General features: G+C 40.9%; 1 protein-coding gene across 4 annotated transcripts in view; it reads right to left on the reverse strand.

Moving 5' to 3' along the window:
• PRKAG2 (protein kinase AMP-activated non-catalytic subunit gamma 2) overlaps positions 1–18,269 on the reverse strand; it is a 222,932-nt gene that overhangs the window by 29,289 nt on the left and 175,374 nt on the right. For all 4 annotated transcript variants that reach the window (XM_054274314.1, XM_054274315.1, XM_054274317.1 and 1 more), the window contains one exon: positions 576–685. In XM_054274314.1, coding sequence (XP_054130289.1) covers positions 576–685 — 110 coding nt within the window. The remainder of the gene's footprint in view (positions 1–575; positions 686–18,269) is intronic.

The raw sequence follows: 18,269 nt of genomic DNA on the forward strand, positions 1-18,269 counted from the left end.
TTAGTCTGTTTCTATAGCAGGCAGCTAATGCCTTCTTTTGGCAAGTAAACTCTTCAGACAGAGCCAAGAGTCTAGCAGATGATTTACTGATTAAATGCAAAATGAGAAGCTGAAAACAAAAATTTTCTGGAGAATGTAATAATTTGCATAATTAAGCCATCCATTTGAGCCCTAAACTGTCTTATCAGTATAGCAGGAACAGCCTCACAGCACCTGGGCACTCCTCAGCTGTTACAAGGATCTTACACCAAATGTCTTTATGAAGAGTCAGGTAACCATGAAGAAGCCAATATAAATTTGGGCTCATCTGAAATTTTTGGTTTTAGATAAAGATTTCAACTGCAAACCAGGTTACATCCCCTCTTTCTGTTCTGCTAGGATGTCTTCCCCCAACTCCTCCTCTGGCACAACATGAAAGACACAGCAGAAACAATGTAATTTTGTACAGTCGAAGCACAGCACGACGGCAGTGCTTCTCTTCAAGAGATCAAATTTCATTTAACAATCAGGAAACACTCATTAAAGAAAATAAAAATGAACTGGAAGCAAAGACAGACTGAAAGGAAAATACTCACTTGTAGCGTAGTGTCGAAAACAACAAGCTTAGAGCTTGTTGGAACAATGTCATAACACTTGTGTGACCTCATGAATCGCACATAAATGTCACTTTCCGATTCTTCAAGTGCTGCAAGTAAAAACATTGTGTTGTTTTATTTAAGTAACCTTAAAAAAAGTAGCAAAAAAACATGCCAAATCAACTGAACACCATTGTGCAGAAGGACAACCCTAAAGCCAAACTCAAATTCACACTTTGAGACCTGGACAGACAGTCACAGGATTGCACTCTGCATTTCAGACTCATCTTTCCTTTCAGATTAAATACAACAAAATGCATTGTTCTTCTTTGATGAGAAAGGACCTCCATGCTGAAGAGTTATACTCTCAAAAAATCTTTTTTTCCCCTTAACAGCAACCTACAGGAACATGCATCTCAACACTGTTATATACAGAGGAAGACAGTCTGAAATTTGGGTTTGACTAACTCAAGCTCCTTAAATTAATATTTCTTGAATCTTTACCTCTACCTGTTTCACTTTTCACATAGCAATTTTCTATTTTCTAAAGAGGCAGCAGGCAAGTTCTGCAATCAGCTCCATTCTCTTCAGGCTACACAGAGCATCACAACTCCAACACTTTGTTTACAAAACCAGGCTCCATGTGGCTGGAATGGTTTTAGTGCTGCATGTCTGTAGCAAGGACATGCAATCCCATCCATATGACCTTAAATTTCCTTTGCACTTGTTCAGATGCATGTGCATACAACCCTCAGATCTGCTTAGCTACATTATTTTTTTTCTTTTTTAAGCAGTTTGGCTCTCTATTCTTTCCTTTTAGGAGCAGGTAGCTAGAATTTGGTCAAGGATAATCTCCCCAAGAGATTGTACCCTTTAGACCCTGTAATAATTCCACAGAAACTTGGACATAAATTACACTTTTGAAGAGCACAATAAAAAAAGATAACAACTTAAAAAAAAACCCCTTGAAATACCTACTGACCATTACAGGACTTCATAGTAGGGAGTTAAAAACCTCAAAATCCTCATTTGCTAGATTTGCTCAAAATCAGTTATCTTGCTCTGGATAAATTATTTGTCATTTCCACCAAATGGCTCAGCACAGCCTTTTTGGTCCAAATTTACAGAAGCAAAGCTGGATCTCCCCTGCAAGTGGTTGCTCCAGGATCCAGCAGCTTCTACACACTGAGAAAGTCATTAATTTCCTACTCCCATTACTCTTAAAATAAATAATTAAATAACTAATCAATAAGTCTGGTCTTTAGAAAGTTATGGTTGCATCTATAGTCCTAAGTGCAGTCCCAAGAGCCCTTAAAAGAAATAACTAAACAAATAATCAATAAGGCTGGTCTTTAGAAAGCCATGGTTGATTCCACAATCCTAAGTGCACTCCCAAGAGCCCTTATTTACTTCAATCTCAAGTTTGTAAACAATTAAGATACTACAGGTAGAAACAAGCATAGGAACACCTCGAATTCCACCAGAACAGTGGAATCACCATCCCTGGACACGTTCAAAAATTGTGTGGATGTGGCACTTGGGGACATGGGATGGTGAATATGGTGTTAACAGTTGGACTTGATGATCTTAAGAGGTTTTTTCCAACCTAAATGATTCAATAATTCTATAAACCACAAAACAACCAGCTGAAAAAAATGAACCCTCTCAGAGCACATCATGGCTCCACAGAGTCTTGCCAACTCACTAACAATTTTTAAGTGCATCAGGATAAGCACAGTAACTGAGAGCCAGAACAATTCCATCAGGGGAGGCTGCTCATGGCAGCCACAGCCAGGAACTGTCACCAGCACAGTGAAGGTGTGCCCATAAACCCCTTCCACACATTCCCACCCTCCAAACACAACCTCAGCTGGACCTCAGCAATCCCCACCCAGATGCAAAGGAATGGTTAAATGTTATCTCACCTTGTGCTGCCTTCCAGCTCAGGGGAGACACCACAAAGGGACTGCTTCCCTTTAATTTTAACTGCAAAGGTACAATTAAAAATATTCAGAAGCATGAGATAGCCATCTGTGAGCACTGCTAACACCCTGTAAATAGCTAGGAAACTCTAGCAGGATCTGGACAAGGATCAAAATTGTCCAGCTGGAACTGAGGTTTATTTCTACAGAAGATCCTTACACTTTATTAGTTACTAACTGAACATGCAAACATCAGCAGCTCTGATTTAACTCTCATGTCCTACACAACTCCATCAGGCGCCTGCTGGAAAGGATATTTGAGACCTAACACCTTCAGCTACCTGGGAATGCTCAGCAGCTGCCACAGCCCAATTCCTTGTGCAGGTACTGTGGATTATGTGTATATTATGTACATACACAGCTGTTTAATAGAGAAAAAGCTCTCCCAAACCTAAGGCTCAGCACATCTCAGGGATGCACTCACACCCATCTTTCCTGCACAGGGCACAATCCTCTTCACAGCTTCTCTCCCCTTCCAGTGCTTTGTGTTGTATCCAAGCATTACTGTGCTGCAAATACAACTGATCAAATTAGAACACCCTCATCTCCATGAGGATATTTCTACTTTGTTACCCACTTAGTCTCTTGTTCCAGTCTTATTTGGTGGCCTCCACGAGGGACTGGTGGCCCTGGCAGGGTTTGGTAGCCTCAAGGAGGGTTTGGTGTCCCCCAGGAGGTTTTGCTGACTGCCAGGAGGGTTTGGTGGCCCCGGGCAGTGTTTGGCACCAAACCTGCCTGGCAGCTACCAAATCTCTCCAGGGTCACCAAACCCTCTTGATGGCCACCAAACCCTCCTGGGGCCACTTCTAACCTCCTGGGGGACACCAAACCCTGCCAGGGCCACCAAACCCTCTTGGGGGCCACCAAACCATGCCAGGGGCAACAAAATCCTTCTGGAGGCTACCAAACCCTCCTGGGGGCTACCAAACCCTCCTGGGGGCTACCGAACTCTTCCAGGGCCACCAAATATATTTTGGTGGGGGCTACCAAATATATTTTCCCATTCATTCATTCTGAAGCCTCTGCAGCACCTGCCAAGCAGTACTTCCTTTGGAAGGACGTGGACAGATCCCTCCTGGCCTGACTTACAACCTCCTCAGCCTCTGCTCATCATCTCTGATCTGCACTCGAGATCCTCTGCCCAGCATGCAGGAGATGTGAGCACAGAGCTGCCTCCAGCCAAAGCTCAGCTCTCCACTCTCATCTCTGCAGATCAGCTGCCTCACAGAGCAGATTCCCAGCAGGAGGCATCTGAATCTAGAGCAGACCAGGGAGGAGAAGAACCCACCAAGAAGGAGCTGAATGTGTGTTTCTGTGGGGGTGCACACTCACGCAAGCTGGTCTCCTGAAGATTCATCTGCAAGTTATTCTGCAAGTGGACAGTGCTCATTTTTGGGCAAAAAGGCAAGAAGGCAAAAATATCCAAACTCCCAGTGCTGTTTTTTGTGATTTTTAATAGAAAACAACCTGGAAGGTTACAAATAAATCTTGTCAGACAGCTGAAGTTGAGCACCTTGTCATACAGGCTTGTACAGAGAAAACTCCCTGCACTGGCATTTTATTTGCTCCTACTGTTAGAGACCATTTAAAGAGTAGAAAATCAATCTATTTGTATTTTTGCCACTCTGCTCCTCAATCTTATTCACCAAAATGATTTTTACTTTCTCCCCTTCTCCCACCCTTCACTACAAAATGAGACATGCTTTTGTTTTTTATTTCAGCCAGTAGATGTTATTTACAAGAGCATCATAGCTCCTTTTTTTTTTTTGGGACAAATTAATTATTCATCAATACTGACTCAGATTGCAGTGGGACTCAGTACAAAGCATAATTCTCTATTCAGAGAGCTCTAAGGTAGTTCTGAACACTCATGAATGACACAGAAACTTCTGCAGCATTGCTGAAGCCATTTCCTCAGATCCACTGAACAGATCCTTCAGCTCCACTCATGCCTTTGCCTGGGTGATTTCCTCTCAGAAATGCAGGATGATTTCCTGCAGGGTGATTTCCTCTCAGAATTTCAAGATCTTTAAAAGCAGGAAAAAAGAAGAGGAAAAAAACAAAAAAAATAAGTGTCTGCAGATGGAGAAAAGGAATATAACATCAACACTCATGGAAAAGCTTCCAAATACTGCCTAAAACATAAAAACCTAAAGTTCCTCAGAAGTGTCTATTGCAAGCCACAGGCTGCATTTCTGGGCTGTGTTTCTATTGGGGTGGCCCAACAAGATCCTGGACCAAAAATGCTTCCTGATCTCAACAATACAACGTCAGGACCTCTCCTACTGTATTTTATGTTTCAGCTGTGTTATGCTCCTGGTATCCAGTCATATTTCAAGTTCATTCGTTGGTTCCAGGAGTATTTGACAGAAATAGTTCCACAGAGGCTGGGTTCTCTCACCTTCTTTAAAGTGTTAATTCCACCACAGCAATGCCACAGCAGCTCTCCATATCCCTGTCCCCATGGTTAGATTGGGGGCTGGGACCTCTGGCAACTCTCAATCATTTGAAGAACTCAAACTTAAGAACCTAAACCTTCTTACTAATCTAAACAACTGCTGGTATAACTGACTTCTCAAAGTTTCACATGAAATTAATGGCCAAATTTTAATGGCCCTTTAAAAAGGAAAAACAGCAGAGAGCAGTATGCAAAATTACACTCAGCTAACTGCCTAGCCTGGTGAACAGCTTGCAGGAAGACAGAAACCACAAATATACACAGTAATTGCACCATTCTGCCTGATTTTTTAGTAAGAATTAGTATGGAAGCCATACAATTTAAAAAGCTTAAGAATTCTCTTGGAGCAGCAGGAGCTGTGCTGAGGACTCCCAGCTCTACTTTTCACCTTGACTATTGGCATAATCATTTCCCCTCAGCCAGGTCCAACAGATAAAAGGAAATGGGGAAGTAGAAATGTAGTTTTGTGATGTTCTCACATGTACTAAGCAACCTAGTTAGGGAAAAACACATTTTATTTTCTGTTACTGCACACTCACATATCTGCACTTCAGGGCACTCCAAGCCATACTTCTGTTTTAAAAGTTGCTTGATATGCTGAATATCAAACTTCAGATGCCAGAGAATGAAAATATTAAAGACCAAAGATTTTTTTCATCACAATGTTTACTATGGAACTGATCCAATCCAATACATTAAGTCAAATTTATCAGTGTAATTATAGTGATAAACTTTATTGAAAGGTGTTATGCCAAAGTACTCTATACTATTCTTATATGTATATATAAACACACACACATATTTATAAATCTCCTGCTCTTTCCTTACACTAGAAGCTACCCAGGACAATGACAGCACCCACAGCAAAGATCAGCTTAGCTGTGCCAAGAGCTGCCAGAAGCCACCAGGGTGAGCAATCACTTCAATAAGCCAGGACAAGTCACCCTCTCTCCCTCCTGTTACAGATAACCCCTGGCAGAGAATACAACAGGTAAAAGACATCATTAACCTTGTAAATTGTTCTTCTGACTGTGGTTTTATCTGAAAGCTGTCACCAAAACTGGCTTTAAAGTTTCTGATAACTCCTGGTCTGAATTTACTGAAGGAGTTCCTTAATATCCTTGAAAGCCTCCCACACAGCTTTCACAGTGCTGGAGATTGTAGGAGTTCCACATAAGTCACTAACACAACACAGATCTGGAAAGGAACATCCACAGTGGATACAGTTCATCCACTCCAAGAGCAACAGTGACACCACTCAGAAGGAACCATGAACTATTCCTGACCACCAGACCCTGGAACACAGCTTTTAAGGGAAATAGAGGCACCTGAATGATGCAGGGTTTCAGGAATAATGATCTGGTTATCAAATGTCCAGGTAGGATTTGATCAGCATTCCTCAGCAATGGGACAGAAAAAAACAGATTCATCCAGTAATTGCTGTGTACAGGATGCTGCTGTGATCATGAGCAAGAGCTTCACTTCAGCCTCCCTTCTGCAGGACAAATATTTAGCAGGGTTTTAGCTAGGTTTGAATGCTTCACAAATTAAAATGTACACGGTATATCCAGTGAAAAGCTTGGGAACCAAGGGGCTGGCAGAGAAGTGCAAGAAACTGCAATTTGGTACAGAATAACACAGTAAGGGGCATGACTGCTCAGTCTGCTGAAGGGCCAAGAAGACTGGAAACAGTGGACAAGAAACCAGACACCAGAAGCTGAATCAATGTCAGACTTGGTAGGAAGAGAATACTAACATAATTTAAGAAGGGCAAGCAGGGGAGAAAAGAAGCACTGTTGTGCTGTACCATTTTCTGTATCTGATTTCTATTTATTCATGAGGAAACTTATCTCAGAAAAAGAAAAAAACACCACCAAACTAACCATCCATGTAATCAGCCACAGGATAAGACTGAGTGGTAAAAAAAGAGAGAAAGAGCAGGAAGAGATGGTCACAAGAATACCTATTCTATGTGGCAGGAGATAAATCACAGAACCAGAGAATATCCTTGGAAGGGACCCACAAAGATCAGAGTCCAGCTCTTGGCTCTACACAGGACAACCCCTACATTTTTAGAACATGCTTGACAAAACTTTGTTGCTGAGATGGCAGCAATGTACTATTTCCAATTATACAGGGGAAAAAACAAACAGGTTTACAGTCCAATATAAAGGAGATAATATGATGACAGTGATAGAATTTGAAACTCCATCACAAGCTGAAAGGCTTTTGAATGCAAGGAACAGGAAGAAAGGATGTAGAGACAGAAACAAGACTTTATTTTAAAGCTCTCTGCAGTTCTCAGAAAGAAAAATATTCTGGAAGACCACACATTGAAGTTACACAGTAGCATTATTCATGCAGCCACGGGCTCTAGGGCATGGATGCTGCAGATTGAACATTTCCCACCCTCATCTAAAGGAATGCCTGAGCTGGCAGATAAAGATTACATCAAGTTTACAGATGGAAGAAACTCTGATACAAAGAAGTGATAGAAAATGTATCTGGAGATCAGTATGAGGAGCTTCTTCAGAGTTCCAACATTAATTCAGTTGTATATTACAGCATGGATATATGATGTGACAGAGGAAAAGGACTTCAAAAAGAAGTGTGAGCACACAGGAACTACAACAGAGTAAGTGAGCTCTCCCCTGCTAACTGCACCTCATCCTGCAAACACCAAGAGAGTCTAGAAGCACAGAAAATAAGAGAGGAGAACAGGTACAGGAGCAGATAAATAACAGTGAAGAGAGAAGTAAATGTGCTGTGCTGTTACTCAGGTCTTCAGACAAAGGATAACCCTTCTAGTAACAGTAACAAGCTAAAAGAAACCAGAACACATCTTTAAGAACTGCACTCAGAATTGCTTAAGACACTTTTAAACATAACCTTCACTATTGTGTGCATCTACCTTTATTTTTTTTGCACACATTTTAGTGTTTGCTGAATTCCAGAGTCAGCGCAACTGTTCAGTCACTTTGGATCAGCAAGGTAATTGAGATGTTTTCTCCCCTTGTCACAAGGAGTTGCTTCATGCAGAGACAGCAGGTTATTATGTGTGTAAACAGGAGTCAGCCCAGCTAAAAACAACCATTCCTCAACTGCAAGTTCATGAAGGAGAAGCTATACTACCAGTCTGCAGAAAAGCCAAACAAATTCAAGCCCAGTCAGAATTCTTAGGAGTATTGAAGCAAGTTACTAAAACCAGTGTATTTGTAAGCACCAACAAAGGCAGCTCAACAAAAGCAAAGAAAAAAGTCAACACAGCTGTGTCAGGAACAGTTCACACTAACTAATTTTTACCCAGAATAAAATGATCAACTGGATGAAAAAGAAGGAAGACACAAAATAGAAATAATAATAAAAAAATCACAGTATGCTTGAGACACTAATTTTAAAGCAAGCATGGATATCACTGCATGAGGAGAAGACAGAGCAGAGTCACCCCATGGCAGCTGCCTAACAAGCAATCCCAGCTGCAGCAAAACTAGAAATATGCTTTTAGTTCAGTGGGTTTGCAAGACTGGATGACAACTGTATGTTTTTAACAAGCCATGGACTCCAGTTCAAACCCTTCCCCAGGCTGGAACATTTGCAAGGCCCACCTCATGCAAATCAGGGAGGGCAGAATGGCAGTGCAAGCTCACACTGCAGGACCTGACATTTCTACAACTCACCCTGGAAGTGTTTTTATCAGTAGTTTGATATCTCCCATTACAACAGAGTATCAGGGGATCAAGACTTGATTTTATTCAACATTCTCTTTAGTGATTTTCAAAACAGGTACAGACCACACTTTAAAGAGCTTGCAGTAAGAGCTTGAAATGGTTACAGAACTTAAAACTTCACAGTATCTTCAAACTGAATTTAGAAGTAGATTGGAGATAGTACAATTTTTCAGGAAATACCAAAAACTGCAAGAAACACTCAATTGGAAGAGTGCAAATTAAGGAGTAACTAAACACCACCACTGCTGAGAGAGAAGTAACTTGTTATTAACTTAATTTGCTACAGAAGTAAAGAAGAAAAGGCAGTTTGCTTAAACAAAACAATAGGCAAACAAAAAAACCACCACAGGTGCTGGGGAGCCATTAATGCATTCCACAAGCTGGTCAGACAGAACAAAGCAACCTAAGGACACTGCACAACCTCCTTCCTTAAAGGTCCTAAACAGGGAATGAGACAAGTGTCTCCACATCCTGCTCAGAACAAAACAGTTATTAGTTCTTGACAATACTTCAAAAGATCCACTTTGCTGGTTTTGAGGTTTAGATACCTACATGTCTCCAAATTCCAGCAGTACCTAAGACTTGGAAGAGAAAAGTGATACAAACAGTTGCTTGAAACAATGAAAGATTTGGATTGTGTTGCAGTCTTACATTCACAGCACGCTTCAAAACCCTGCCCTGAATTTTGTTCCTCTTTATTGGTGTTAGTTAAGTCCTGATAGCTGGGCTAAGTTAACACTTCTGTTCTACTGTACCTCCCCACTGGCAGTGTGGATAAGCAAATGATTATTGTGAGATTTGAGACAGATAAAAAAAGTGATGGGCAGCTTAAGAAACTCCACATTCCTGAGCTAATCATAGTAACTCTGAAGTTCCTTGTCCAGGCAGGCAGAGAAACTTTTTTTATTTGTGTACAAGCAAGAGCTGCCTTGTTTAGGACCTAACTGGTAAACAGCACCATAAACCCAACTGAATCCTTTTGAAAAATACTTTTGAAACAGCTCTGTATCTCTTAAACCAACTGTTGGTCAAAGGTCTGTACTTTGAGAAAAGCATCACTGTGGTTTTGTGAATAATAAAGGTAGCAACTTCAGCCTGCAACCTTAATGCTTCTAGGATTTTCACCACAACAAAGAATAAGCTGACCTGAAGAATTTTCTAAACCATGTTCAAGATTTTCCCTTGACAACAGGCACTACCATTTTTCCCTCAGCATCCCAAACAAAGATCTAAATTAAGATGTCGCCTGTCTGGAATGTGGGCCTGCTCCTCGAGATTGTGAGACACGAAAGGCAAGAAACTAAAAATGGCATTAAATTTCTGAATATTAATGTCAGCAGCCACTCTGGGCAGAGCTGGACTCAAGGGAACTTTAAGGTATGTGATTAATGAGAGAATAAACCAGCCTGTATCTCTGCTGCAAGATTAGTCAACAATTTAAATTTTCTTTAGAACAAGCCCAAGTCCCACTAGATACACAGTTTGCAGAAACTTTTAGAAAAGAAATAGTCATTTAAGTCTTCTAGGAATTAGTTTAAGATCAAACCTAAACATGCAGCTTAAAAGCATTAATCACACAACAAGCATTTTGAAAGTGAGCACACAGCATCTTCACAAGCTGCAGCCATATCCCCACTGAACAGGGCAAATATTTAATCTGGGGGCAATCTTCCACTGAAGACTAAATCCAAAGGATCAATGCTTTAAGGGAGAAATACTTCTTTTAAGACTTCAGCCATAAGGACTTTGGACTGTGCTTGCTGGAGAAATAGTTTTGTGAAGTCTAAGAAATTGCTGGTCTCAAATCCTAATTACTTACAGCATCTAAAGTTGAAGCTTTTAATAATTAGGTATTTACATTTTCATTTCTCTCTAATTTGCCCTTGCAGATTTCTTCTCCTTCCCTCCTTAGGCATGCCAACACCTTTTAAACAGCTATTATTGGCATTTCTTATAAAAATTTATGAATCTGTATGCGCACTTTAATAGGCTATTGAGTGCTCTGTTCCACTTAGGAGATTTACCTACAGCAGGTGTAGCTTGAAGCTACACAGAAAATGAACCAAGAGCTCTGTAACTCAAGCAGGTGACATCCAACACATTCAATGTGCTCAGAAACAGTTTTCTGGAACCCATTTTACAGGAATTACTGATTTTTTCTCTATACCACAGATAAACTGCAACCCTTCCCAAAGCTTGATGTACATCAGGTCTGTATAGACCTCATGTCTATACAGAACAGCACTGGAGTTCTGGAAAGGTTCTTTTTGCCTGATTTTTTTTCAGGAACTGACTCAAAATTATATTGGAGAAGTTCAAGCAGGGCTGTGGCAGGAGAGATCCATGAACTGCTGGTGTAGAGCAGAGCATTCATTCACCTTCTGCACTCTGGCATTGAGAGACTTCTATCAAAGGCAGCCACACAATCCCTGGCTGTGAGTGATCACCCTCCACCCTGAACTGAGCCAAAGCATTAAATCTATCCCACAACCCATCCACAGCACCTATGCTGGGAGTTAGAATAGTGTTTCAAAGCTCTTATAGGAAGAGTTTATATCCATTTATTCTTGTGCCAATGTTGTTCTTAATTTGATTTCCCTCCCCAGTGTTTATCCCCTTCCCATCCCTTCATACACACAGTGTTATCCCTTCTTGGTTTTCCTTTTACTGAGTTAAATGAGCAAAGCCTGATGCTTTCCTCATAAATGGCCTTTTTCTATGCCCATCTCAGTTTGCTCCCTTGTCCAGCAGCTCAGATATCTTTTTTCTCTGTCTTTACATCAGCAGAAATTCAAAATAAACAGCAGAAAAGAATGCCATAGTGTAAGGGATTGGTAGGAAAAAAAATTTCCTTTTTGGTTCTGTTTCTTAAAGTGCCCAATGTCAGAATGAAATACCCTGTCACAATATAAAGAGAAAAGCAAAATAATACAATAATATTGTAAAAAACCCCAACCAACCAAAAATACCAATACCACTTAAAAGCACCCTAAAAAAGGCAAAAAGAAAATCACATCACAAGTAAAACCAGTGGTCTATAACACAGGAAAATGGCTTTTAGACAAAATGTAGGAGTACCATTAACCTCTGCCACAGTCAAAATTGGTAAAATCACCCAACTGGTTCACTGAAAAAGTAAAATCCACAAAAAAAAATCAGCAGAGGAGGAAAAGAACCTAAAACTAACTTAGTTGTATTCAAACAGTATTCAGAAGCTACCTTAAAGATATCCACAACATACTCAAAAACCTTTTAGATGTGGTCCACTCTCAGAAGGACAAGGTAATTTAAGCTTCACAAAGTTCCATCTAGGTGCCAAGCTGGATGCCTAAAAGACAAATTCGACTTTGCTCTAACATAGGCAGGCTTGTATTAAACTGCTTTGACTTTATGTTCATCCCAGCCATTAGTGCAACCCTTCCACAGAAGGATTTTCCCCTGAACTGTCAGATTTTCCATTTGTCAGTCTTCTGTACTCACAGAGGAGCTACAGGAAAACCACCACAACAGGCACCCAAGGCGAACAGTCTCAGCATGGAGAGGAATATTTTGTTTCAAGATACAAGAACTGCTCTGAAAAACAATACCATGAACTCCTGTACTTACTCTTGAAGTGCATTTCTTCATGTTTCAAACTCAACTACTTCCCCAAGCCCATGCAATGCTAATAGAGCTGTACATTCTGGAAGCTAAAAATATTCAAACTAACAAAGTACCTGCAGACAGGTCATTGCCACCCAAAGACCAAGCTGCTAAACAAACAGCAGAACTGGTGTCAGTGTCATGAGCTGAGGCTCCAAACACTGTGACCATGCACCCTCAAGTTATCAAAACCACAGTGCACTTCACTAAAAGCCCTGTCTTACAGAACACCCACATCTGCTGCAGATGATTAATAAGCAGAAATATTTAAGATTGTTTAGTAACAGTTAGATTGAGCCAACTGATGCAAATATTCTGCTGTCATTCCTGTCACACTGGCATTACTTCAGCTCAAACCAAGTCACCTCCATGCAGAACTCAGCCATGCCCCAAGGCAGGAGGTTTTCCAAGAGCACTGACTTGATCAGCCAAATTTAACAGCAGAAAGTGTCAAAGCACCAGGACAGTCATCCTGTTCCATCTGTACTGTCCTGCTATGAATGTGCAGGGCATTAAAGGAGTCAGTTGGATGGAACATTGGAGACCATCCCCCAGAAAGTTTCTTAAGGGAAGGACTCTGTAATCACCCTTCTCCATGAGTCAAAAGCAAAGCAGTCACAGACAAGTAACAAACAGCATTCTGGAGTCACCTACAAGGCCACACTGACACTGTCACATCTTCCAGGTCTATCCTTGCTCAAGCACAAGACATTGTGAACTCAGTAACTCTAAACCAGGAAATTGAGATGATATTGGCCTAAGTCTTCAACCTCCTATGAAGCAGTTGTTTACCAGCCCCACAATCAAACCAGGCAGCTTCTGGACAAGGGAGGCTCTGCAGGGAAGCTCTTCACAGAGCTGATGTTCCTCTGGAGCACACACAAGTGGCAGCACCAGCAGGAGTGGCTGGTAAAGGTGATTAAATCAGCCCTTGTCCATCAGACACTCACACACATGCAATGTCATTCAGGTGTAAGAGAAAACCTCATTGTCCCAGTGTTTCTCAGGGAGAGCTGCTGGCCAACAGTGGCTTTCACTTGGAAGATAAATGTCTGCAAACCATGCAGGGGCACAGCTGGGCAGGACACAATGGGCCCCAACACTTCCTCCCTGCAGCTTTGCCAAAGCAATCACCTGGAATTGCTGCCATGGTAAGCAGCATTTTCTAGGAAGTCCCAGCCTCTTGTTTCCATAAACAAGTTAGGGAAAATACATGTTTTCACCACATTAAAATTTTATGAAAGCTTTCTCATCAAGAAGCTCCTGCATCCCTCTAGACCCAAAGCAGAGTTTTGAAGCATGTCCTGTGTATTTTTTGCTGTATTAAAACATCACTTCCCAGATGGGTAAAGCTTAAAATTTTTTGCTTCCTGAGAAAGACTGCAAACTTTAGCTGCTAAATGGGTTATTTCCTAGTCAAGCCAGAGTAAGGCTTTGCTCACTGTAAGGCTAAATACCATGTTAAGAATAAGGCAGTTGTATCCTCTGTAGGAGAAGGAAAACAGGACTGTGTGGACACTGTGGGCACTGGGCTGGCATGAACCCCCTGCAATACTTGCACAAGATAAAGACTCATGTGTGGATCACAGGGACAGCCCTCACTGAGGACAAAACTTCCAACATCTTCCCTTGCACTGCTCAATGAAGTTTTTTACTTTTAATTCCATATCACTTTATACTTAATTTTCATCTTTAAAATTTGAGGATGGAAGTTTCCAGAGGGGGAAAAAAATCACGTATGGTGTTCCTGTACAGCCAACTGGAAGGCAAAGGACAAGGGTGCCCAGGGCAGTGCAGCACTCAATCATGATTTCTTGTATAAACTAATAAAGCTGAACATCCAAATACTCCAGATATGTTGTTCTTTAACAGCTTTGTAAAGTACATCATAGGAAAGACTGTATGAAATCCATTAATAACAATTAGCATCTCTGCTTAACAACTTCTTGCTGTGTTCACTCAGGATTCTAAACTACATAAAATTTAATACAAAACATCCCCTTATCAGTGTCACCATGTCCCTTGGTATCTCAAAGCACATCTTGAGGGCAAAATTCAGTTTCTATGCGCCAGAGAACATCAGCTTAAACAATCACATAATGAATGTTTATTAGAAATTAATTACAGTTGCAAAACAATGGCTTAACTTTACCACCTCCTAACCCAAGCACTTGATCCTTCAGCCTTAACAAGGAAACAAAACCCAACCTGCCTATTAACATGCATTTTATTACAAGCTTCTTTTAATTATTTCTGGCCCCAGAGTGACATCTGTTTTCATACCTTGATTCAGATATTCACTTGACAGTGGGAGGCTGGCAGGCAGGAAGAGCTCAAGAAATTATTTTTAATAAGGCACAGTAAGGAAACCTGCAGAGCAGGGAAGGAATGACCCCAGACACAAGAGCAGTGAAGATGCAATTACTGGTGGAAGTTATTTCAGGAGACAGCCAGCAAGGGGCAGGTAACAGAGAGAGGGAGATGAAGGCCAGAGCACTGCTAGGAGAGATTCCTCTCTAGTGCAAATGTTTATGCAGTGTCTGAAAGCTGCTTTGTGCAACAACCCAGAGAAGGAGAGAGCCCAAGAGGGAGCACATCAGTCCCATGATGCTGAAGCTGCAACTGCTGCACACACTCTGCAGAATTCCCTTTTTCCACACCAGGAACTGAGCACAGGCACAGCACAAGCCTGCAACTAAATGAACTCTGCAGAAAACACCTCCAAAAGGGGTTTGTAGATGCTACAGAGAAGTTAATTCTGCTTTCAGCAGCTACTACTTCATTACTCAAGGTGAGCAGAAGAAAGAGAGTAACATGGATGAGAGGCAACATTGCAACAAAACTGGTTTCTAAAATAACATTCTAAAACCATACCCACTGAATCCATACACCTGACAGGCATCCATTTGCTACCCTAACCTTGTTTCTCCTCTCAGAGCACAGGTAGATGTTAGAACACAACCATTTATGGAATTCCAGCTTAACAAAATAAAGCTTGTAAGTGTAAATCATTAACTAGAGTCCTTTTTTATATTAGATCTTCAGAATAATTTCTCCATGTCCTTTTCCAAGCTCATCATATCATCCATAAAAAAAAACCCAGAACCACTCCTGACACTGATCAGAATAGAAATAATCTTACTACAGAAACATTATTGCACATAGACTAGAGCTGAAAAAGAGAATCCATAATGTGTATGAAGATAGCCAGTTTTTGATCATTTATTACATCCATGAGGGGCCTCTCAGCACTGTATTTTAGGCTACAATGAAAAACTGCACACCCAACAACAGGTAGCTCTCACATTTTTAAGGAAATGTAGGTAGGTCATTCCCATCTAAAGGAATACTGAGCAGGATGAGGTCACTACTCAAAATTTTCTGTTTATTTTTCAGCTGAGCATTTTTCAGTTGAAAAGAGACTCTGGGCTTCTTACACGGGAGTTTTTCCTCTCCTGCTCTGACTGCTGCTTGGAGGAAGGGAGCCCTAAATAAAATAAATATCCCTGGCCTGTGCAGCCCTTCTCCTCTGTGCACACAGTGAGCCTCCAGCTGTTCCAGCTGTGGAGCCCTGGTGCTGTTTAACATCACCTCACTGACATCTAGATTTACACATCACCAAAGCAACATTGTGAAGCCAGTTCCAGACAGAACCAGTGACCCCCAGTAAGAAGTTACACTGATCTTAGAGAGTTCAGCCAGATATATGAAGATGTTTCAGGCTGAAAACATGACCAGCACTTGTCTCTGCCACAATAGCATCCTATCTAACACTGTCCATGCTAATTAGGTACAAAATAGCTCATATACATTCTTTTTACATAATGAAAATTAAAATTGCTCTTCACTTGACACCACTGTTTTATTTAGAAGTCACACCATCAGGCCAGACCCTGCATATTCCATTACAGTACTACATAAATCATAAATCTTTCTAGCACCATTTTTTTTCAATTCACCCTCCTAATTAGAATCCAAATTAAATGAATGCCTTCTGTGCTTTCACATTCTCATTTGGGTAACCTTTGAGGAGAGGGACTAACAGATCCACTTCACATACTGGATGGCATTCAGCACACACATTGAGCCTCATTTTTCAGCTCTTTTCATTAAGCTCCCTGTTTGGACAGAACTGCTGCATAATTTGATACACAAGATAGTTAGCAACTGTTGATGGATACAGAACTGGAAAGCTCACAAGAGCAACTACTCCAAAGTAGAGGCAGTGAGGAAAGCAGCTCTAAAACAAGTTTCAAATTTCTCATTCAACCCACAATTTTAAGCCTCAGCAGAGAAACTTCAAGTTTGACAAAAGATCATCAGTTACAGTTTGGCTACAGCCACTTAATGAAACCTTATCAAGACTTCAGAGGTGTTTCTCAATTTCTGAGCACTCGCCACCTGCTACCCAACAACAAAGTGAACATTTCAGATGTCTTTTACTCTCCCACCCCCAATATTAGCACAAATACAACAACAGCAACCAGTGCAAAAATTTAGGTCATAAAACAGGTACTGCAACAAAGCTGCTGCATTTCCAGCTGCATCTCAGCTTTCTGTGATTCTCTTTCCCTGGGGCCTCTCACACAGGAGCACTCTGGGCAGCAGCTCTGGGTCTGACTCTCACACACTCACTGTTACTCACAGTCCAGGTTCTGAATGCAGCACTCTACCCCCTTTATGCTTGCTTTAAAATTAGGGCTAAAGCCAGGTTCTCATTTAGTCTGAAAGGATAATAAGGTGACTGCTTCCTTTCAAAACCCACACCCCACTTTAAACTTGCTATTAGCCATTTCTGACAGGCCCCTGAACTCCTCTCACCCTCCCAGCCTGAGCATCCACAAATCCTGAACCTTAGAGCCAAACAAATTAGGAGACAAAGCATAACAGAAGCTTGAAAAACATAAAAAAATGGTTAAAATACTAAAGTTTCTAAAGAATTTGAATTTTTTTTATTGCAGGGTTTTAGGAGACACACAGATCTTCACCCTTATCAAGTGTCTCCCCATAACTCCACATTACACTTTTAAAAGTGCAAAGGTATTTCTAAACTGAAAGTTTGTAGTTTCAGATTTTTTTTTAACCTAGAGATCCTATTCATATACCTAAATTTGTAAGATAGTTAAAACAGATTTTTAAATGGCTTAACTATAAATGATTCAGCAGGTTTGAGGAACCTGTATCTCACAGTAGCAAGGTTTATGTAAAAATAAACAGGTAAATTGGTAACTTTCTAGCTCTCCATAAGCATAACATGAATGTCTAACTAAAAACATTGTTAAACAGTTAAACAGTGTGAGGGAAAAAAAAAACCCTACAAGTCAGCAACAGATCCCCTGCACCAAACACTCATACTTCAGCATGTTCAAGATGCACAAAGGCACAAGCATTTCATTGCCATTCAAACTCTGGACTCAAAAAAAAAAAAAAAAAAAAAAAGGCAGCTCAAAGAATGCAATTGTTAAGAGCTTCCTTTTCTCACACAGAGAAAGATTAAAATAAAAGGTGTTACTTTTCCAGACCAGTCCCACAACTGCAGGCAGCACGCTAGTAACCAAGAAGCTGCCTTATTAGCATACCAGCTTAGATAGATCTTCTCCCAGAATGACTCAGCCTGCTATTTTCAAAGTTTTCCTTAAATATTTGTCCTACATTTTACAATAGGAGTTACCAACTACGGAAAAACGCATCCCATGAAGTCTTAGCCACTTCTCAACGCTGAGCATAGGGATTAAGCCATGCGTCCACATTTGCATCCACTAAGCTAATCCTTTCTGAAAATGAAAGCTCGAGATACTCAGCGCGGATCTTTCATAGGTGAAGTGGCTGCTTCGTGCAGGTTGGAGGAAAAATAAAAATCCATCCATGCTTTGCCACAGCACCG

The sequence above is a fragment of the Melozone crissalis genome, unplaced genomic scaffold, assembly GCF_028551555.1.
Source record: "Melozone crissalis strain CALT ecotype California unplaced genomic scaffold, PUWL_Pcris_2 ptg000016l_1, whole genome shotgun sequence".
Taxonomy (NCBI): Eukaryota; Metazoa; Chordata; class Aves; order Passeriformes; family Passerellidae; genus Melozone; species Melozone crissalis.